General features: G+C 39.9%; 1 protein-coding gene across 1 annotated transcript in view; it reads left to right on the top strand.

Moving 5' to 3' along the window:
• The first annotated feature begins 323 nt into the window (after positions 1-323).
• LOC108697433 (prominin-1-A) overlaps positions 324-24479 on the top strand; it is a 59709-nt gene continuing 35553 nt past the window's right edge. Inside the window, exons 1-6 of the mRNA XM_018227461.2 lie at positions 324-885; positions 10033-10579; positions 15022-15095; positions 21871-22076; positions 23527-23647; positions 24154-24217. Of these exons, the coding sequence (XP_018082950.1) occupies positions 10450-10579; positions 15022-15095; positions 21871-22076; positions 23527-23647; positions 24154-24217 (595 nt within the window). The 5' untranslated portion in view covers positions 324-885; positions 10033-10449. The remainder of the gene's footprint in view (positions 886-10032; positions 10580-15021; positions 15096-21870; positions 22077-23526; positions 23648-24153; positions 24218-24479) is intronic.

The following is a 24479-nucleotide window of genomic DNA, read 5'->3' as shown; positions in this document are numbered from 1 at the left end:
TGAGTAAGAGCCCTAAATGAATTGCTAATTAGCCATGCAGGCTGTGGATTCCATATGTGGTTGGTTTTAAAGGGGTGAGGTGGCAACCCTACCAAGAGGTGACCTTAGCTCTAACTGTACTGAAGTGTGAAGAGCACATTTAACAAATACCTTTAAGTAAAAGTGATATGACATGCATTTCCCTGCAGGGTAAAGCACAATTTGCCCAGTGCACTTGCCGTTGTAAATGAGCCCTACTGTGTTTAAAGATTATACAGAGGCAGTAATCATATTTCTTTTTTTTCTGGTTAAATTAAAGAACTTGCGGCCCCTAATTCTGCCCCCCCCAGTAACCTAACAAAGTAGATCCTTTTGTTTTTGCTCAAAAACAAACAAACAAGAAAACAAACTTTAACCAAAGCTGAAGGGAATCATTTTAACATAACAGAGAGGTGTGTGTCCGGGCACAACATCACAATCACTAGTCAGAGCTGGACGCTTTTGGGAAGGCTAGTGAATATATTTGGGCTGTAATTATTAACAGGACCTGAGCAAAAAAAAACTCTGTAGTCTCTTTGTGAATACATTCTGCTCAATCTTTTCTATCTGAATGGCTACAATAGACAGGAAAGCAAATTAATAAGCAGCTCTGAACTTTCACATCACTGTTTGGCTTAAGTCCAGCCTCCCTAGGCACAGCACACTGGTATTGGTAAGTCAGAATTGATAATGAGCTGAGCAGAACGCCTGAGAAAGCTTCGCTTCACACTAGACTTCTGCTGCTGGCTCTCGTTACAGACACACACAAAAGCCTCTGCAGCTTGTTTACCTCTGTCTAGGGGTTAAACTACTTGGAAATGAAACCAGTGTTCTCACTCCGAACCATTCTCCGGATGAGAAGGCAGTGTAAGTATTTTGCGTTCATCTCTGCTTTGTTCCTGGCCTTTTCTTTGCCTGGTCAGATTGTCTGCAATATGTAGAACTTTAAACTTATTGGGGAAAAAGTAGTATACCTTACACTGGCCATAGATGCAAAGATCCGATCGTTCAAATCTCCGTTTTATACGATATTCGGGCTGTGTGTGGAGTGTCCCGACATTTTTCGTGCCATGACAATCGGACGTTCAGATGATCGGACAGGTTAGATAATTTCTGTCGGCTACCGATAAAATCTCTGCATGTATTGCCGATCTGATGATAGTGGGAGACTGTCACCAGCTTTTGTTGGACATAACTTTTGCACGATTGCTGTTAAGGTGCAGAACAGTGTTCTTTTCAGGTCTGAACTGAGAATTAAATAGCCCTGGCATTTCAGGTATACAGAAGCCCAATTAGCCCACACAGAGGCCCAACCAGCCCCCACCAGCCCACTAAAGTGACTTTCTATTGAACCATACAGCAGCCCCTCTGGCATTTGCCAGAACCCACAGATTGCCAGTCCGGGCCTGGTTCTTTTTATCTCCACCCTTGTGGTTTGTTTTCTGCATGTGACATTAGCACCTATTCCCTTGCCTGTTTTAAAATGTATTCCAAGGATGATAAGACATGTCTATTAATAAACTTAAATGTAGAAGTGGTTGTTTAGCAAAGAAATTTCCTAGAAACTGTCTTAGACACTATTCACCTAACTCAAAAACCTGGATTCTAATTGGTTGCATTTTGGTTTAATAGCTAATGTGATTAAAGTTGTCATAAATAGATGGTGGTGTTAGATTATTTTGTTTTATATTCCTATGGGCTTAAAAAACAGTGAATGTGCTTTTGGCAGAATGTATAATAAGCTTGTTAGGATTTGCTGCCTCGCCCTTCTAGTAATGAACTCAATTCGCATCCTGATTGGCTAATTTGTGATTTATATACCTACTGGCAACAGATATGCACTGAGCATCTACATGTAATGCTAATTAGCTATTTAACATGTGGATTTCATACATGACTAGTCTCAGGGCTCTTATTGACGAGCGGTTGTAGCTGCACTCCCCTGCGTTCTGTTTTTTTGCATTCAGCCGCATTGGAGCGCAGGAATAGACGCATTACATTTTTTGCAATGGGGCTGTACTCACACAGGCGTGTGTAGGCGCCGAACGCAGGAAAAATGCAGCATGTTGCGTCTCAACCTGCGTTGTGTGAGTACAGCCCCATTGGAACAAATGTAATGCGTCTATTCCTGCGCTCCCCTGCGGCTGAACGCAGACAAACGGAATGCAGGGGAGTGCAGCTACAACCGCTCGTCAGTAAGAGCCCTTAAAAGGATGGGATCGTTCCTTCAGTGCAAATAGCATGAATACAGTATGTTTCACACGGCTCTTGTCTATTGTTCCGTCTTTGTATTGAAGAAATGCAATTCTGTATGCAGTAAACTAGAGCCCCCCCAGTGCAAGGAGCACTTCAAAAATAAAATAAAATTATAAAAGTGGTTTCACAGTTCTTCGTTTTACAACTCTTTCAGTTCCAGTAGCTGCAGCTTTGTCTCATATCTGTCAGACCAAACGTGTGAGTGGTATTTAGCAATTCACTTGTATGACTGTGTAGTGGGGAATATTCAGCACTACAACAATGATGTAGTAAAAGAAGAGCAGCGCTAACTTTGGCAAATTAATTGTGCATGAACATGTGTTCGTCAGATGAAAATTCTCCAGTGCAAAACTATTAATATTCGCCAATTTAGCAAGAGCACATGAACACATTTTGGGCAAAAATATTGCCTGGTTTGGACTGATGAGCTAGTGTTATAAATAAAAAGCAGTGCCTTTTGCATCTTGTTTAGTGCAGCTAATATCACATGAGAATGAGAAAATTAACCTGCTGGCTTGAGGAGAACTTTTTTGTAAATTGATGAAGAGAAAATTCACATTTTAGTACATATGTCAACCTTTGGCTCAAACGCTTGGGCACTTGGGTCAAACAAAGTTTGGCACATATGTTGCTGCCTCTCCTTAGGATAACAAGCAGGCGAACAACTATTTTCAAGCAGTTAGAGGGCAAAGGTAAATGATTTTGGGTTCTGATAAATTTTAGATAAAACTGTGTTACACTCCTCCCTGTAGCTCCCTTGATACTGTGTGGACGTCGGCACGGATATTGGCACGGATAATTGTTGGTGTGCATTTGTGCGCCGATATCTGCTTAGTTTAGCTACACACAGGCTGATGCAGTGTCGGGCTATGGAGCTACAGGAACGAGTGCATGACAGGATCAGCAGCCAGTTTACAAACAGATGATCCACAGTATTTGCCTTTGGCCTAAAGGTTTCAAATCAGTGGCTATAAGGCCAAAGGATAAATAGAAACAACATCATTTTTGGCATGGAAACTCCCTGGTATAACTTTGGTAGATAAATTAACAGTACAGGTATGGGACCTGTTATCCACAATGCTCAGGACCTGGGATAAGGGGTCTTTACGTAAATTGGATTTCCATACTTTAAGTTCACGAAATCATTTAAACATGAATTAAACCCAATAGGATTATTTTACTTCTGATAGGAATTAATTATATGTTAGGATGAGGTTCAAGGTACTGATTCATTTTTGCAGAAAAAAAAGAAAATTATTTTTGAAAATTAGAATTACAGATATAGGGTCTGTTATTCAGAATGCTCAGGACCTGGATAAGAGGTCTATCTGTAATTTGGATCTCCATAGCTGATGTCTACTTAAAAAGGATTTAAACAGGCATTAAAGCCATCAGGGCTGTTTTGCCTCCTATAAGGATTAGTTATATCTTGGCTGAGATTAAGGGCAAGCTACTGTTTTATTATCACAAAGAAAAAGGAAATCATTTTTTGAATTATTTAATTAAAGAGGTGGTTCATCATTAAGTTAACATTTAATATGTTATAGGATAGCTTTTTTAATTATTTACATTTCTCTTGTGACTCTTTTGAGCTTTCAGAGGGGGGTCACTGACCTCCATCCAGGGTCAGACTGGCCCCCCGCCCCCCTACTGTGATACGCCGCTCTCTTGAACGCCACGCGGATGTGCGAACTGCGCCGATCATTGCTCATGCGCAGACAGAGCTGCGTGAAACCGAAGATTTTTTGTTGTACAATCTTGAATATTGGGAGAGGGGGGTCTGGCCCGGCTGGGGCCCATGAGGGTCGGGGGCCCACTGGGTTTTTATCCGGTGACCTGTATATTAGCCTCCCATCCACTTAGACTGTAAGCTCTACGGGGCAGGGACTTCCTTCCCACTGTGTCTCTTACCACATAGCATTTAAGCTCTTTGTCCTGATTTGAACTCTGTGTCTATTTATTGTGTGATTTGTCTTCCAGTGTATATTTTTATATATATTGTACTTTTATGCCCTGTACAGCGCTGCAGCTCCTTAAAAGCACTTTACAAATAAAGTTATACAAATATACAAATTAAACCTGTGTTGTGTCTAGAAGGAAGCCCTCATTAACTGCATCCTATCCTATTTCCCTCTAAAAAGAATATGTCATGTAGATTTCTGCTTCCTGAAATAATTTGAATATTTCAACAAAATGTTGCCATCTCTGTTGCAAGGTGTGGCTGTGTAGCATTTTTATATTCAGGAAAAAAAAGTTCAATATCAATTTTTTTTCCTTATTAACTCCACCCTCCCTGTGGGTGTGGAGCTTTATAGTTGAGTTTGAATTATATGCATTGGTGGCTCGGTACACAGGGTTATTGTAATAAAAGTCAGCAAACTTTATAAACTTTATTATAAACTTTTATTATATTACTTTGCTAAAAACTTAATGTACAGCAGCCCCAACACAAAACACAGACTGAATTATTTTTGTACATAACCTAAACTTACAAATTCTTACTTTATTATTAAAATACACTGCCCTCCATAATGTTTGGGATAAATTTTTCATTTACCACTCTGCTCCTCAGTGTGTAAAATGCTAAATCAAACAATTCATATGTGATTAACGTGTAAAGTTATTTGTGTACAATTCAGTTTCACCATGCAGAAATTACATCACTTTTTATACATAGTCCCCCTCATTTTAGAGCCCCATAATGTTTGGGACATAGTAATTGTAGGTATATTAAAGCAGCAATGTTTAGTACAGGTATGGGACCTGTTATCCAGAATGTTCGGGACCTGGGGTTGTCCAGATAATGAATCTTTATACCTTTAATAGAAAAACATGTAAACATAAAATAAACCCAATTTGCTTCTAATAAGGATTAATTATATCTTAGTTTGGATCATGTACAAGGTACAGTTTTATTATTACAGAGAAAAAGGTGACTTAGGGCAGCTGGGAAATTGACAATATGTCTAGCCCCATGTCAGATTTCAAAATTGAATATAAAAAATTCTGTTTGCTCTTTTGAGAAATGGATTTCAGTGTAGAATTCTGCTGGAGCAGCACTATTAACTGATCCATTTTGAAAAAAAATTTTTTTCCCCATGACAGTATCCCTTTAAGTACTGGCTGAGGCATAACTTTCAGGATCCAGCAATTTCTACCTGCTGTGCCTTGGAAACTATTCCATGGTCAGTGTTTTCACAACCATTCACAGCAATTTACTGCTCAAGACCTCCACAAGAAATCTGTTGATACTGGTGTGCTCATAATGTTTCTATAGAGCAGGGATCCCCAACCTTTTGAACCTGTGAGCAACATTCAGAAGCAAAAGGAGTTGGGGAGCAACACAAGCATGAAAAATGTTCTTGGGGTTCCAAATAAGTGCTGTGATTGGCCATTTGGTAGTCCCTATGTGGATTGTCAACCTACATTGAGACTCTGTTTGCCAGTGCACCTGGTTTTTATACAACCAAAACTTGCCTCCAAACCTGGAATTCAAAATGAATCACCTGCTTTGAGGCCACTGGGAGCAACATCCAAAGGGTTGGAGAGCAACATGTTGCTCATGAGCTACTGGTTGGGGACCACTGCTATAGAGGATATAAAGAAATGCCAGCTGACCTTTGTTTGAAATGCATTGCAGTTGCTAAGGGGAATTTCAAGCAGCTTTAGTCTAATTTACTGCAATAAAATCAGGGTATGCTTCTTTGAAGCGGGAAGCTGACTACAATTACCAGGAAGGGTATAATAAATGCTTTGTTTTTCTCCATCTGCTCATTAACAAAGCCATTGTCATTGTGGGTCACTTTGCATATTATCTTTATGTTATTAATAGAAACCAGTCATAAAAAATGCATTCCATCTAATTATAGTGGGCATTGTTAACTCTAAAAATATAGATTTCGGTTAATAATTTGATATATCGCTGTATATTTGATTAATCGTTGTATGTATTTTCTGTTGCCTTGACAGCAGTTTTTCTACCAAGCAGGTAAAACCCCTATATGAATGGAATAAGTAATCCCATCAAATGTTTATTGCATGGTTGCATAGAAACCATTGCGCTATGCATCTCAGCTCTCAGTAATCTGCTATACTTTACTAATGCCAGGTTAACTTTTTAGTGATGTTGTCCCATTATGATCTACATCCATAAAAACATTTAGCTTTCTGTTCCATGGAAAATATTACTTAAAGGGGCTGTTCACCTTCAAACACCTAGTTGTTTTCAGATAGATCACCACAAATCAAGACTTTTTTCAATGACTTTCTATTATCTATGTGTGGCCGTTTTTCTAATATTGAAGTGTAAAGTTTAATTTCTCACCTTCGAAAGCAGCTCTGGCAGGGGGGTCGCCGACCCTGTAAACTGTTCTAAATTGATACATTTAGTTGATACGTTTCTTATCTTTGTCCCTGCTGAGCAGAATCGCTGAGATTTTTATTAAAGGCAACTGTTCGAATTGATACAATAATATATTCCAGAGATGCTGCTGAAAAATGTATCAACTAAATTTTACAAAATTGTAACAATTTAGAGTCTGAACCTGAATTACTGAGCTGCCAGACTTAAACACCAGTGACAGGAACATTTAACTTTAAACTTAGATTTTTGAAAGACGGTAAAAAATTAAAAAATGAAAAAAGTCTTTATTTCTGCGGAACAATCTGAAAACAATTGAACTGAAAAAAAAAAAAGGGTTGGAAGGTGAACAACCTCTTTAAATATTATATTGATTTATGAGAGAATGTGTTTTGCTGTATTTAACAAACAACTATTTCTTCTGTAGCCTTAAAGGACCAGTAACATCAAAAAATTAAAGTGTTTTAAAGTAATAAAAATATAATGTAGCATTGCCCTGCACTGGTAAAACTGCTGTGTTTGCTTCAGAAACACTATTATTGTTTATATAAATAAGCTGCTGTGTAGCAATGGGGGCAGCCATTTAAAGGAGAAAAGGTTCAGGTTACACAGCAGATAAGCTCTGTAGAACATAATGGTGTTATCTGTTATCCATTATTTAACCTGTGTCATATAGCTTTTTTTTCAATTTCCACCATTGTTACACAGCAGCTTGTTTATATGAACTATAGGAGTGTTTCTGAAGCAAACACATCAGTTTTACCAGTGCAGGGCAACACTACATGATATTTTCATTACTTTAAAACATTTTCATTTTTTGGAGTTACTGTTCCTTTAACATAATAAATGAATGAAAAAGCTTGAATGAAAAGCATGAAATAGGAGGTTGATTTATCCAAGCTGTTTGTTGACAGTGTCTTGAGATCTACTGATCACCAGCTAAAGGTCTACTGGTATATCCTGATCTACCTTTTGGGCACCCCTGATGTAAGTATGAAGATCCAAATTAAGCAAAAAGCCATTATACGGAAAACCTCAGGTCCTGAGCATTCTGGATAACTGGTCCAATACTTGTTTTCCATTTACTGTGTAATTGTAGATATGTAGACAGGTTTTTTTGTTTTTTTTTTTAATATAAAGCAGATAAACGTAACCTCTCCAACTCATCGCACATCCGATGTGAAAGCCTGGCAGCCTGTAAGTATATAACCGGGTGCTGGATTCCCTCGGCGTCCCACGCTGCACAAAATGCAGAATAGAGGATGGAGTTCCGCACACCAGAATACGGGAAGGGGGGCGGTAGGGGTGCTGGAGGACCAGGGGGTGGTTTGTGGGACTTGGAGCCCCAAACCTGCTCCCTGCACTAATCTTCCTGCTGTGACCTCCATTTTCATGGCAGGGGACATAGAGGGGGGCCTAGTGTGGCTGCTGTCGCCCCTCAGTCCGACCCTGGTTATGCATGAACTGACTTAAAGCAGATTTGGTTGCAAATGTTTTTTCCTTTGAGCTTGTTCTGTATTGATCAATCTCTTAGCTCTTGATCAGTACGGGCATTCCCTGAAGTGCAATGTCTGTGGTTCAGAGTGAGAGGCACAAGCCGTGGCTAGAAAATACTTCAAGATAGTGGGCAACAAAGCAAAAAAAAATGTAGGGCCTGCTAAACTTTGGGAACAGACATTTTCTTAAACAATGTATTTCAATAATTATTATTATTATTCCTGGACCTCCCAGCCTATCAGGGTCTGCTTTCTCTATAGTTATAACCCTGCTTGTGAGTAACAAACACAGAACCTGATCATTCTGAAACATATACAGTTTATTTGATTTCCATATAAATGCTATATACAAACACGACATTCATTTGCATACATGTATTCAGACATTCATGTAAGATCCTACTAAACAGTGACTAATATGTTTGCTTGGATTCACTAAGTGATACCTTTAGAATAAAGTAACTCCCAGATGTGGGACCATTCCTGCTTAGCACAGCCTAGCCTGATCAATTCCGTGGGGGTAAACTGTGTGTGAATTTTGACATCCTAGTAAATTACCATGGTTCTAGTTTCAGCTTAACTAACATTCCAAAAACATGCAGGCGGGTTAAGTGTCTCCTAATTAAACTGACCCTTGTGTGACTGTAATAGACAATAAAATGTAGATTTTACCGGGGCAGTGCCTGATATGAATGATGGGCAATCAGACAAAACTCTGAATTGATTCATTTCAGTGGCAATTGCCTGGACTCGTGATAGCACGGGATATCCATTCCTAGGGGGCAAATTTACTAAAGGGCGAAGTGACTAATGTTGGCGAAAATTTGCCAGTGTGACGTCATTTCAGAACTGCGCCAGATACGGTCGCCAGCGTAACCGCTAGTGAAGGAGATAGACTCTAGCTACTACTACTACTACTTTGCTCCCTAACGCCTGGCGAATTTGCGCTCTATCGAATGGACGTAACTTTGCAAATTCACTAAGATGCGGATTTTACTGAACGTTACCTCTTGCGCCAGACTTGCCTTCGCCACCTCAGACCAGGCAAAGTGCAATAGAGTAGATAGGACTTCCTAAAAAAATTGTCCCAAAAAACGCTAGCGTCTTTTCCTTCTTTCAGGGCGATAGGCTGCAAAAGAGCGTACATTTTTTTTTGGGGTAACCGGCTTCCCCCGCTATATTTCCTAACATATGGCACATAAACTATACACTGGGCTCATGTGTAGGGCAATATAAAAACTCTATTTCATTATGGTTCCCTGGGCTTGTGTAGTGTAATGTATTTAAATTGTATTTGCTGCAACATATACGTCCATTGAAATTTAACTTCCCGCCATATGCAAATTAGCCAACGCTAGCGCAACTTTGCTTTGCTTGGCACAGTAGCGCTAGCGTTCGGCGCCCTGGACGCAATTTTGGATTATAGTAAATTAGCGTTGTCCTGGCGAATCTACGCCTATCAAAGTGTTGCGCTGTGAGCGAAGCCGTCGCTGACGATTTTTCGGAGGTGAATTTGCCCTCTAGCATTTTGTAGCTGGGGTAACAATACACTCCAAATCACTTTGTTTATAATTGCCCTAAATAAAGGAAATTAAAAACAAATATAAATACATATTTTGTATATATTAATAAGCAGTAGGTATCTTAATTGACTGTCTATATAGTATCATTGCTTTTTAATCTTTTATAAAAAAAAAAGTTAATCAGGTATAAATAACTGTTGGATTTTGGCCTCCCTGAAAGAGCAGTAGGAATCTGAGGGGCGGGTCGCTATCTTGATGAACTAGATGAAGACCTATAGGAGACCAGCAGTCCCCAACTGATACTTTTGTTTGGAAAACAGCCGATAAAGTAAAGATCACTCCTTTTCTGTGTTACTAACTTCAGTGCATTTCTTTGCAGGAAGTCATTGTTGCACATGTAAGAATATCGCATGCCTCCTCTGGGTCTGGCATTTTAAAACAGACTCGTTGTACAACGGACAGAAATAAGAACATCTGATCCATTGTGAGAATTTAGCATCGGCCAAGCAAAATATTCTCAGCGACAAAACCTAACGTTTGTGTTTGTTCAATCAAGAAAAAGCAGGATGTAAAGATCAGGACTGAGCTGGACATTTAAATAGGAAAGACTGACTACAGAATCTGGATACTGGGAAACATTTATTTTTCCCACAAGGAACACCACCTTTTCTTATGTTACAGTTATAATCAGTAGCAGTCTGCACAGACTTCTGTTTTGTAGCTGATGTAACTTATTGTTCCCTTTGCTGAAGATTGCCTTTTTTCCCCAAGTCTCTTCTGAAACCACATTAATGCCATGGAGTTCACAAATATAACAACACCGAACTATAAACCAGAAGCAGATCCAGCAAATGGCGTTTTTAAAGTTTTCCGTGACATGGTACACTCCTATCTTGATATTGTACAAAGGAATGCCTTCCCACCATGTAAGTAAACACTTTTATGTATTGATTTTAGATACAACCTTGATAGAACTTTGTTGTAGAGTCCTGCAGCCGGTCGGGTACCAGTGGGTTACCCGCAAAAAACCTGGGGTACCCTGCGGGTTGCTGGTAGAAGTTCCGGGTGCGGGTATAGACGCGGGTCGGCGGTTCTGCGGATTTGCGGGTCGGGTCACGGGTCTTCTCAATATCGATTTTTACTCCTTTTTTATGATCACGTCTACTTCTGATGATGTCACTTCTGGTTTACAATGACAGCACTTCTTGTTTCTTGATGGTCAGCGGGTCGCAGGTCCGGGTTGCGGATAAGGTAATTGTGGGTCGGGTCCAAGCAGGTAAGATTGCGGGTTGCAGGTCTGGGTTGCGGATTACAGGTTGCGGGTACGAGTTGGGTTCCAAAAAATGGACGTGCGCAGGACTCTACTTTGTTGTAGAGACTTGCACAGATCTGTTTTTAAAGACACGCGCCCAAACTGGACCCGCTTCGCTTAAGCTGTACCCGAACTTGCATACCAGCCTTTTGATGCCCTGCATCCTTCACCCCCACACATTTCTGTAACTGAGATAAACTTCAGGATGACTTGGAAACTGGTGCGGACAAGAATTACACATCCTATTTTCTTTTTTTATTTCGTAAGCAGCTTGTCTTGATTTTTATTAAACAGCTTGTCTTTATTTTTAAACAGAAGGCAGGGAATCATATTCATGTAAACGTTTTTTCCACCATGAAAGAAAACTTTTTAAAGATGCGAATAACAAATGGGAATTCTAAATAGTAAGAAAGCTGAAATAATCAAATCACACTTAATTAGGGAAATATTTTCTGTTTCATAAACCGGACTATGAAAACAGGACCTGGCCAGTTTAAAATATAAAACAACAAAAAAAAAACCCTTTCTTTTATATGTGTTTATATGTACAGGTGTATTATCTGTTATCCAGATACACGTTATCCAGAAAGCTCAGTATTAGGTCAGAGATACACGCCCAGATTCGGGGAGATTAGTTGCCCAGCGACAAATCTCCTCTTCTTCGGGGCGACTAATCTCCCAGAACTGCCTCCCGCCAGCTAGAATGTAAATCGCCGGCGGGATTGCAATTGGTGCGCTTCGTTTTACAGTCGTCCGAAGTTGCCTCACAAGGAAACTTCGGATGACTTCGGAAAACGAATCGATCCGAGTGCCATCCAGCTGCCGATTTACATTCTAGCTGGCGGGAGTTAGTACGGAGAGATTAGTTGCCCCCCGAAGAAGAGGTGATTTAGTCACCCGGTGAATCTGAGTGTGTGTCTCTACCCTAACAGGAAGACCCAAAGGGGCAAATTCACTAAGCCGCGAAGCGCCGAACGCTAGCGCTAATTCGCTAGCGTTTGGCATTTTCGCTACTGCGCAAATTCACTAACGAACGCTGGCGTAGTTTCGGTAGTGTTACTTTGCAAACTTACGCCAGGCGGATTTTCGCTAGCGACGAAACTACGCAAATTCACTAACTTGCGCAGTGTACTGAACGCTACCTTTTACGCTAGACTTCCTTCGCCACTTCAGACCTGGCGAAGCGCAATAGAGTAGATAGGGATTGTTTAAAAAAAAGTCAGTTTTTTTTCTAAGTCCCAAAAAACGCTGGCGTGTTTTCTACATTATGGGTGATAGGCTGAAAAAGATCGAAATTTTTTTTGGGCTCCCCTTCCTCCCCCCTACATTTCCTGACTCATGGCAACTTACCTAGACAGTGGGCACATGTGTAGGGCAAAATAAAATTTTTATTTGCTGATTTGAAGGTTTTCTAGGCATTTGTAGTGCAGATACGTGTTCCTCCATTGAAATTTGAATTTCGTGCCGTATGCAAATTAGCCTTCGCTAGCGCAACTTCGCTTTATATAGCGAATCAACGCTAGCGCAACTCCGCAACCTTACGCTACCCCTGTGTGCAACTTTCGGATTTTAGTGAATTTGCGGAGCCCTGGCGAAACTACGCCTGCCTAAGTGCGGCGAAGTGCGGCGAAGTTTTAAAAATGATTTCCTTATTCTCTATAGTAGTAAAACTTTACCTTGTACTTGATCCTAACTTAGATATACCAAATCCTTATCGGAGGCAAAACAATCCTATTAGATTTATTTAATGTTAACATTTTTTTTCGCAGAATTAAGAAATTGAGATTCAAATTTCAGAAAGACCCCTTATCTGGAAAACCCCAGGTCCCTGGATAACAGGTCCCATACCTGTATCGTGTTGTGAGTGGTACTGTGGGCCCAGGAGGATGTATATAGTGGGTGCGGTGCATGTTTGTCACAGATTAAATGCCTGTGCCAGACTCACAGAACATAATGGGGAAGATTTATCAAGGGTCGAATTGAAAATTTGAATTTTTTTAATTTTTTTATGGTCAAAACTGTCAAATTCGACTAAGAAATTATCCAAACTCGATTTTGAGTTTTTTTAAAAAAATTTTAATAAAATTTTCAAAATTAAAACTCCAGCCCTTTTAAGAATTCGAGTTCCCCTATTTGCCACCTAAAACCAGCCAAATTACTTTATAAGTCAATGGGAGAGGTCCAGTGACCAATTTAGAGATGTTTGTAGTCTTGCCGACATTCGAGGTTGTTTCAGAGAAAACTCGATTCGGGTTTTTAGGTCGGTAAAATTCGTCCGAGTATTAGATATTCGATATTTTTGTTAAATAACTACCCAGTCAAATGTCGAATACATTTGAATTTGAGGGATATTCAAATTCAAAATTTGACCCAGTGTTGGACTGGCCCACTGAGATGCCAGGAAAACTCTGGTGGGCCAAGGTGTCAGTGGACTCTCCTGCTTTTAGCCTTTTGGCTTATTTCATGGTCATTCTCTATATTCTCTTTATGGGAATAAAGAGACTTAATAATGGAAGAATAGAGTATAGTATGTAGAGAAAAGAGACTAGGTGGGACATTCACTAAGATTCTTAGTTGCGCTGGCGTCCACTTCGCCAGGCGTAGTTTCACCAGCGCTCCGCAAATTCACTAAAATCCGAAGTTGCGCTCAGGGGTAGCGTAAGGTTGCGAAGTTGCGCTAGCGTTGATTCGCTAGGCAAAGTTAAGCTAGCGATGGTTAATTTGCATACGGCGCCAAATTCAAATTTCAATGGAAGTATTCCTTAGCAGCACTACACAAGCCTGGGAAACCTTCAAAACATCAAATAAAATCTTTATTTTGCCCTACACATGTGCCCACTGTAAAGTTAAGTTGCCATGAGTTAGGAAATGTTGGGGGGAAGGAGGGGAGCCCCAAAAAATGTTTCAATCTTTTTCAGTCTATCACCCATAATAAAGAAAAAACGGCAGCGTTGGGATTTTAACTTTTTTTTTGAAGCAATCCCTATCTACTCTATTGCGCTTCGCCTGGTCTGAGGTGGCGAAGGAAGTCTGGCGTAAAAGGTAGCGTGCACGCGTTAGTGAATTTGCGTAGTTACGTCCATTGCGCAACTTCGCCAGACGTAAGGGTGCGAAATAACACTAGCGAATTCACGCTAGCGTTAGGCGCTTCGGCGCTTAGTGAATTTGCCCCTAGGAGAATAAAGAGGTTGAGTGAGGAGAGGAGATATAATAGTTTGGAAAGTGGGCCCTCAAACTAAGGTTTTCTGGTGGGCCCCTGGTATCCCAGTCCGACACTGATTCGACCCTTAATAAATGTGCCTCCCCATTTATCACTTTTCTGCATCTTGCACCCACTTTTTATTACCACATTATTATGTAATTGATACCTTATAATATTTTATGCATTGTATTGCTATATATCTTTTCATGTAGTGAGTAGATTATATGGCATATACATACTATTGTGCTGGATTATGATAAAATGTCAAACAAGAAAAAAATTAGGGATGTCCTCTTGGGCTGGCAGAGGGCGACATTTTGCTCATGGACCTTTAGTTGGACCATCCTTATTAAATCTGGTATATAGTGATATATAATGTACCCCATATTAAAAAATATAAAGGATAATAAAAGTCAATGAGGATTATGGAAGTATAAAGGCACGAGGCCAAAGGCTGTAAAACAAGTGCCAACAAACTAGGCAACTTTTCGGGCCTCAGAGGCTTGAGAAAGGGCATTGGCTCTAAACGTTGCCTAGTTAGTTGGCACAATAAACTACTTTCTCAGGATTCGGAGTGCTGCAGCGGGTGTATCTTGGAGTTACACATAGGTCCGTGGCGGGGTTACCTATAGCTTGCACCCAACGCTACAAGTGGTGAGTTATAGTTGAGCTTCGCCCACATTTGATTGTACTAGAATTTACATCACTAAGCATTATTTAGCACCGTCCTGTAAACATCATTTACAGGATATTACAGATATTATATTAAAATATTATACAAAATACCGTAAATGATCAAATCGTTCTGCTTGATACTTATGTTATTTTCTCTGTTTGTTGTTTTTTTGTTTTAGATTTCCTTGGAAACCTACAAGATTTTCTTAGAAACGTACAAGACACCTCAGCTTCTGGTGTGAAAGTTAAAGAGGTATTTTGTACAACTTTATTCGGATGTGGTCATGGCATACTTTTTAAACTGCTGACTCCAAGTTGCATCAATATTATTTCAAGCTGTGTAAGGGGAAGAGGCAGACCAATTCAAACAGGCTTAAGCCTTCATCTTGTTTATTGCAGGGGACCAACCCCTTCCTCAGGATCAATATTATTTCCCCAACTATAACCAATAAAACCATTTCCGTTCTTTTCCTTTACTAACTAAATACTTCTTGAACAAATTCATTGATTTTATAGTTTTGAAGAAGTTCTTAGCAGTTTCTACACTCTTGGTATAATGAATTTGAAACAGCAGCAACCTCTACTATTTAATTCTGCCATTTGTATAACCATCAAATCATTTATTGGGCAGAGAAGTGTCTCCTGTTGCTTCTCTGCTCTGTACTATAGTGTTTTCAAAGCAATCCTTTCTGCCCTGCTTATGCATTTTACCATGAGCAGAGCGGAGAGAGGACTGGAATTTGTATTTTTCTCCACTAGTACCATTAGCCTTATAGTGTGTTTACATAATACTGAATGTGTAAGGGGCCTCGAGTCATTAAAGGCACAGTACACTAATTTCTAAAAAAAACAAAATAATAGTTTTATTTGACAGATGTCACAAATTACTCACCAACCAGCATACAAAACAGTTTCTCTTACAGATTTACAGGTGATTCACATTCCCCACATTGGACATGCGAACCCAGCCTTTAGGCATTTCCAGCACCACCTAAAGTCAGGCAGTCCGCCGTACGCTCTACAAGCCCTCCACCTTGCCACCGGGAGGAATTTCCGTTGTGCCACCTCCCTCCTTCAGCCAGCGGGCCACCACAGCAGCGCCTCCTAGCTTTTCCGGGTAGGATTGTCACCTCGGCCTGGGTTGTCCTCACTGTCCTGACTACCACTTTTCCCTATTTTTCCCGTGGCTGAACCACGGCTACTAAGTGTCTTACTCCTTGGTGGGGTGCCAGCTACCCTTTCTAACTTTGCCCTCACTGGCTATGGCACCTAGTTCCCCATTTAAAGTTCTATCTATCTATACCTCTCAGAACCGACTAACCAGTAAAAAATGTTTTCCCCTTCCCACCCCTAATTTGCATATGCAAATTCAGATTCGGATTCGGTTTGGTATTCAGCCGAATCTTTTGCGATGGATTCGGGGGTTCGGCCGAATCCAAAATAGTGGATTCGGTGCATCCCTCATACCAACTGCGAGGTCAGGCGCTGTCCAAAGGCCATTGTAAAGGTGGCCATAGACGTAGAGATCCGCTTGTTTGGAGATGTTGCCAAACGAGCGGATCTCTTCCCGATATGCCCACATTGAAGTGGTCAATATCAGGCTGATCAGATTGTGGGCCCAACAATTGGATCATAATGGATCCGATACGGGCAGTCGGATCGCATATACGCGGCTGCGATTCGACTGGATTTTTTAACCTGCCCGATTGAGATCAGCCAGATATCAATCGAGGAAACCCGTCAGATGACCCCACACACAGGCCAATAAGCTGCTGACTCGGTCTGTCGGCAGCTTTTATCGGCCCGTGTATGGGGGCCTTTAGCTTACTGTGTGCTGCTGTTTTGCAGATCACTGAATATTGATAAATATGGTTTATCTCAACAGCTCCGGAGGCACTACAGAGCATAGTTAAGTTGAAGTGAGGTGCAATAGGGCTAAAGTTTTCAAATATGGAGTTTAGAACCCCTTTAAAAGAACAGTAACAACAAAAATCAAAACTGTTTTAAAAGAATGACAATATAATGTACTGTGCACTGCACTGGTACAACTGGTGTGTTTGCTTCAGCGACTTTATATTAAGAAGCTGATGTGTAGCTATGGGGGCAGCCATTTTAGCACAAGATACACATTGAATAACAGATACCTTCTGAAAAATCTCATTGTATACCACAGAGCTTATCTGTTATCTGCTGTGTATCCTGTGCCTTTTCTCCTTTTTCAACTTTGAATGGCTGCCCCCATGGCTAAACAGCAGCTTGTTTATATAAACTATAGTAGTACTTATCTGTTATCTACTGTGTATCTTGTGCTTGAATGGCTGCCCCCATGGCTACACAGCAGCTTGTTTATATAAACTATAGTAGTACTTATCTGTTATCTACTGTGTATCTTGTGCTTGAATGGCTGCCCTCATGGCTACACAGCAGCTTGTTTATATAAACTATAGTACAGTTTTTGAAGCAAAAACACCAGTTTTACCAGTGCAGCGCAACAGTACATTTTATTTTCGTTACACATTAATTTTTTGGTTTTACTGTTTCTATTAACTGTGATCTTCCACCCACTTATTATTTGGTAAAGGGGTGGTTCACCTTTTAGTATGTTATAGAAAGGCTAATGCTAAGCAACTTTTCCGTTGGACTTAATTTGTTATCAATAGTTTATGAATTACTTGCCTTCTTCTGACTCATTCAAGCTTTCAAATGGGGATCATTGATCCCATTTAAAAACGAATGCTCTGCATAGCTACAAAAGCATTGTCATTTTTACTTTGTATTACTCATCTTTCTATTCAGGCCTTTCCTATTTATATTCCAAATCTTGTATTCAAATCAGTACTTGGTTGCTAGGGGAATTTGGACCCAAGCAACACTATTGCTAAAATTGCAAACTGGAGAGCTGCAGAATAAAAAGCCAAATAACTCACAACCCACAAATAATAAAAAAATACATATCAACTAGGGATGCACCGAATTCGGGATTCAGCCAGGATTCGGCCTTTTACAGCAGGATTTGGCCGAATCCTTCTGCCCGGCCAAACCGAATCCAAATCCTAATTTGCATCTGCAAATTATGGACGGGGAGGGAAATCGCATGACCTTTTGTCACAAAACAAGGAAGTAAAAAATGTTTTCCCCTTCCCACCCCTAATTTGCATATGCAAAGTCGGATTTGGTTCGGCCGTATCTTTTGCGATGGATTCGAGGGTTCGGCCGAATCCAAAATAGTGGATTCGGTGCATCCCTAATACCAACTGCAAATTCTTTCAGAATATTGCCCTCTACATCAAATTAAAATTAACTTAAAAGTGAACAACCCCTTTAAAACCAGTCTGCATGAGTTAAATGTTAGAAAAATGAGAACACTCTTTTCTTTCAAACAGCAAACTGTAAGTGCAACTTATTGGCTAACTTTGTAGTACAAACACTGTCCCCTGTTTTATGAATTTTCCTTTGCAACCAACACCCCGGAAGTAACAATTCAAACAAAGTTTTAAAACAACAGCAAAAAGTGAAATTTGCATTTCTGTAACCTGATTTACATGATGAGGATGTTGTGGTTCAGCTGTGTGCGTCTTGATAGATTTAACTAATGTGTTTCTTCATATCAAATTATGTTGGCATAGTTTTTTTAAAGGGCAAGTCAACCCCACGATAAAAATAATAATAAAAGAAAATTTAATTCTAAGCCACTTTCCAATATAAATTTATTAAAAATGGTCATTGCTTTTAAAGTTATTTGTAAAAACAATTGCTAGAAAACAGCATTTGCTTAACTTCCGGTTGTTACTTTTTAATGTAGCAAAAATTGAGTTCCCCAACAAAGACAGGTCTGTTAATCAGCTGCTTCCTTACATTGTTTCAGTCTGAGCCACTAGGGCAGAGAATAGAAAAGGACAGACACTGCTTTCAATTAGAGTCCTGCAGGGGGTCAGGTACCGCGGGTTACCCGCAAAAACCTGCGGTACCCTGCGGGTTGTAGTTCCGGGTGTGGGTATAGATGCGGGTCTGCGGTTCTGCGGGTTTGCGGATCACAGGTTGGGCTGCGGGTCTTCTCAATAGCGATTTTTACTCCAAGCCTACTTCTGATGATGTCACTTCCAGTTTACAATGACAGCACTTCCTGTTTTACTCCCTTTTTCCCCGATCACGCCTACTTCCAATGATGTCACTTCCGGTTTACAATGACAGCACTTCCTGATTCTTGATGGTCATCGGGTTGCGGGTCCGGGTTGCAGATAAGATACTCACTGGTTGGGTCAGGTATCGTGTCCAAGCAGGTAAGAATCCGGGGTGCGGGTATGCAGTAATGTATGTTATTTTCGGGCGGAATCCAGTAGCGCGCGAGCTGCCAGGGGGCCCCTGAGGGGGTGTGGGCCCTGGCCCAATTGCACCCCCTGCTCCCCCGGTAGTTACACCACTGCGGGTACGGGTCAGGTACGGGTTCCAAAAAATGAACCCGCGCAGGACTCTACTTTCAATAGCAATACTTATACAAAAAAAACCTTAAAAACAGACAATGTGTAATGAATGCATTATGCAAAGTTGCTTAAAATGATGTTTCTTTTATTAGGTAAAAAAATATTTTTTGGGTTGACATTCCTTTTAATGGCTAAACTGGTGGATTGAAGTGAACTGTAGTATAGAGCAAAACCAAATAAGTGCATTGGGTATAAACAAATCCTATTTAAAAATTATTATACAGTTTTATAATTCATATATGTAATTGTAATACTAAGCTGAGTTTGTAAAAATAGTACAGGTATGGGATCCGCAAACCCATTATCCAGAAAGCTCTGAAATATGGAAAGGCCGTCTCCCATAGACTCCATTTAATCTCCATAATCCAAATGTTTAAAAATAATGACTTTTTTTCTCTGTAATAATAAAACAGTAGCTTGTACTTGATGCAAAATAAGATATAATTAATCTTTAATGAAAGAAAAGCAAGAATATTGAGTTTATTTAATGTTTACATGATTTTCTAGTAGACTTAAGGTATGAAAATCCAAATTACTCAAAGACCCATTGTACGGAAAAACCCAGCTCCCAAGCATTCTGGATAATAGGTCCCTTACCTGTACATAATAGACTTGCATTATAGGGTGCATTCATGACCGCATGATTAAGTGCGCTGGGGGGTACGAAACGCGTAGTGCTAATGGAGATATTGTTGTTTTTTTAATTAATCTACAATAAAAAAAATACTTTTAACTCATTTGTGATACCCCTATTTTCATTGGACGCATTTATGACCGCTGCCATAGTTGCGGGCAGGCAATAATTGTATGCAGTGGCTTTTTACTTGCATTAACTGACGCTCCTTGTGCCTAAAGAATCAAGCACAGAAATAATGTAATCCCAACTACAGGTATAGGATCCCTTATCCGGAAACCCGATATCCAGAAAGCTCCGAATTAAGGAATGGCTGTCTCCCATAGACTCCATTTTATCCAAATAATCCAAATTTTTTAAAATGATTTCCTTTTTCTATGTAATAATAAAACAGTATCTTGTACTCGATCCCAACTAAGATATAATTAATCCTTATTGGAAGCAAAACCAGCCTATTGGGTTTATTTAATGTTTAAATGAATTTCTATAGACTTAAGGCATGAAGACCCAAATTACGGAAAGATCCATTATCCGGAAAACCCCAGGTCCCGAGCATTCTGGATAACAGGTCCCATACCTGTATAACCCAATTTGTGAATAGCCGCAGGAGATTTGATGCATCTTGCACAATTGCGCCCAACGTGGCTTTCCCTTGCTGCTCATATTGCACTAGAGTTGTGGGGGAAAAAACTGGATCTTTGATAAAAGCAAAAAACATGGATAATTGTGTCTGGAACAAGATCCCAGAATTTCAGTGAAGTTATAAAAATTGTACTCTGATGATTGTTTCATATTGTATCTCAGAATCTATTCTTCAATGTGTTTTGGTTATTTTGATTTTCATTATTCAAAAAAACTTGTGAACACACGGCATACGCATTGTTTCGTTTAAAACGATATGCTTCACATCAGCTGGAATGAAATGTACTTCCCTAGATTAAGGGAAAATAAAATAGAGTAATTGAAGAAAGAGAGGAACAGTTAGAAAAGAAAGAAAATGAGGAAGAATGGGGAAAGAATAGAGTCCATTGCTCTTATTGAGACAAAGTTGTGCTTTGATTATTTTAATTAAAGGAGAAGGAAAGGCTAAAATTAAGTAAATTTTATCAGAAAGGTCTATATAAATACACCAGTAAACCCTCAAAGTAATGCTGCTCTGAGTCCTCTGTCAAAAGAAACACTGCATTTCTTTCCTTCTATTGTGTACACATGGGCTTCTATATCAGATTTCCTGTTTTCAGCTTAAAGCTCCAGGACTTGGGCTTGAGCATGCTCAGTTTGCTCCCCTCCCTCCTCCCCTCTCTGTAGTAATCTGAGCTCAGAGCTATGATTGAGCAGGGAGAAACTCAGGCAGGAAGTGATGTCACAACAAGCTAATATGGCAGCTGCTATCCTTAACAAACAGAGAGATTATAGAGCTTTTTACTCAGGCATGTAAGGCATTCTACAGAATAAATATAGTGTCCTAGCTTGCACTATTTTGCCTAATATATTGGCAATAAACTGCCTCTAATATTCTGCCATTTCAATATATACATTCAGCATTTCAAAATTCAATTAAAGTTATAGTAGCCCTTTAATGCAGTATCATGGTGTTTGTGGCAAGGCCAAAACTAGGGGTAGGCAGTAGAGTCACCTGCCTAGGGAGCAGCTTGTCCCGCTTACTCCTTAGAGCCACACCTACCAATTTGCTACCGGTGTCTCTCGTCAAGGTTTACTACAGGATTCCAAGCTAAATGAACTTTCATAGAATTTTGATCAAAATTTTGATTTGATTTATTTGATTTAATAGACCAGTTTGATATATGATCCCAATAGAACGAGTGGTCTGAGGTATCGAATCCAATTCAAGGCTGTGGCCGATGTTATTAAATATTTGTTTAATATTGATATGATTTTTTTTATTGTTTTAGGTCTTGACCTATGAAATCGGATTCCTGATAGCTCTGGCTGTTGGAGTCCTGTTCTTTATACTTATGCCATTGACGGGATTCTGCTTTTGCTGCTGTCGATGCTGTGGGAACTGTGGGGGGAAGATGCACCAGAAACAGATTAAGAAAATGACCTGCAAGCGCAGATTTATTTACCTTTTTCTACTTTGCATAACACTCATCATGTTGTAAGTAAGCATTTGGTAACAGATTGGCAGTGCCACATTTGCTTATATAATAGTTTTTGCATATTACATTTTCTGTGCATTGGTAGAATTGTCGGTGGCCCCCTTTGAAACCAGGCACATAAAACCACTTTTTTGCTGCAGACCGCAGTGGTTTATTTGAGGCCATGATGTATGGTTGTAAAAAACTAACTGGTTATAACCCTTCTAGGATGCAGTTCCACTTGTCTGGGTTTAAAGGAGAAGGAAAGCTAGCAAAGCAGTTTATTGTGAATAGATTAGCCACAATAGTGCAAGCTATAACACTATATTTATTATGTAGAATGCTTTACCATACAAGAATAAACAACTCTAGAAGCTTTCTCTTTTGTTTAGGATAGCAGCTGCCATATTTTCTTGATGTGACATCACTTCCTGTCTTAGTTTCCCTGCTCATTCATAGCTCTGGGCTCAGATTACAGCAGGGATGGGAGGAGGGAGGGAGAGAGTAGCAAACTGAGCATGCTCAAGTCCTGCGCTGGAAATTTAAGATGAAAACAGGAAGTCTGATACAGAAGCCCATGTGTACACAATAGAAGGACAGAAATGTGGTGTTTCTTTTGACAGAGGACTCAGAGCAGCATTACTTTGAGGGTTTACTGATGTATTTATATAGACCTTTCTGATAAAGCTTACTTAATTTTAGCCTTTCCTTCTCCTTTAAGCAAGATGTCAGGCTAGGGCAGAAATCTGCTTGCTGAAATGGCAGGCCAATTCCAGCCCCTGACAGCTAGCCGAGTCCTCTTCTCTGATTATGTCTGGAAGCCTTGTGATGGCTTCAGCACAAACATACTTGGCAAGTTTAGTAAAAGTAAGGATGCACCGAATCCAGGTTTCAGTTCGGGATTCAGACAGGATTTGGCCTTTTTCAGTAGGATTTGGATTTGGCCGAATCCTTGTGCCTGGCCGAACTGAATCCAAATCCTAATTTGCATATGTAAATTAGGATTCGGTTCGGTATTCGTCCGATCTTTCTCGAAGGATTCGGCTGAATCCCAAATAGTGGATTCGTGAATCCCTAAATAAAAGAAAAGCTGGTATTTTGGTTGTAATGTCAGTAGTGGCAACTTTTCTTTTTGAGCCGAAATATGCCGGATGCGTTTACACCGGAGCCAACACAAGATTTTCGTACGCGAACAGAGAAGAGGATTTGGCTAGTGGTCAGGGGCTGAAATGGGCCTGGGGATTTCAGCAGGCTGACTTCTGCCTTGTCTGGCCCTAGCCTCAAGCTCCAGGATTAATTTATTAATTGCTTGCTAAAACTGGGTGGGTGGACAGTCAGGGTGGGGCCAAGTAGCCATAAGTATTTTAGCAACCACAGGTAGGTGTTTGTTTCCAACTTTGAAATGTAATTGAAAATTTGTCTTACTGCAAAGAAAAAATATGAAGCACAACTTTAGTTTTTGCTTTTCAGAGCTGGAAACATCTGCATGTTTTACAGCAACGGCAAAGTAAGCAGTGGAGTAAAGGATGGCATCAGTTCATATAATAATACTATGGAAAACTTAATGACCTACATCAATTCAGTGCCAAAGGTATTATTATAGTTTACTTATATTTTCCAGCATTTTTGCTGTTCACCTAGATAAAGATTGTTGGCTGCTGCAAGCCCTTCCTTTTCCTGCTCTCATTTCCTTTTCATTTTTAACACTGACATTGCTAAAACATACTGTTAGAAGAAGCAGTCTCCGGTGCTACCAATGTAATGTGAAGGCACCGTTATGCCAGTGCCATTTATTCTGTTTTATTTTGATATATACTGTGTGTGTACTTTGTGATTACTGACTACATCCCATGCAGCACCAGTCTGATAAACTCTTGATAGTTTACATCAATGATAATCGCAATTCTAATTTGTACCAAAATCTGATACCTATAGTTTGTAGTATAGTATATTCTGTTATACATATACAAGTATAACATAAATGTTGTTTCACGTTACACTGATCATCATCAGATTACATTTAGCTATGTTTATTTTACATTAATTGAACAGTGTTCCCAAGTGTAGTTTTCTTTCTTTCCTTTGTTTTTTTAATAGGAACTTGACTTAATAATTGGCCAGAGTGATTCAGTCATACAGAATGCCAATGACAGCATCACAGGTAAGCGCAGAATAACTGTGGAAGAAACTCCACCTAAAAAAATGTGACCAGCAAAAAATGAAAATTCACTGCTGCACACCACTTACCTACATGTAGGGTGCATTCAATTCCCAGACTGCCTCCAAGTCCAATAGTATCCAAGCTATACAAAGGGAAGAAGCGTGCTAATTCACACGGGCTTAAAGGGCATGTAAAGACAAACAAATGAAACCCCATTTTACTTTCTTTAATGAAAAAGAAACCTATCTCCAATATACTTTAA

The sequence above is a fragment of the Xenopus laevis genome, chromosome 7S (genome assembly GCF_017654675.1).
Source record: "Xenopus laevis strain J_2021 chromosome 7S, Xenopus_laevis_v10.1, whole genome shotgun sequence".
NCBI classification, from domain to species: domain Eukaryota; kingdom Metazoa; phylum Chordata; class Amphibia; order Anura; family Pipidae; genus Xenopus; species Xenopus laevis.
This window is presented reverse-complemented; position numbering and strand designations above follow the sequence as displayed.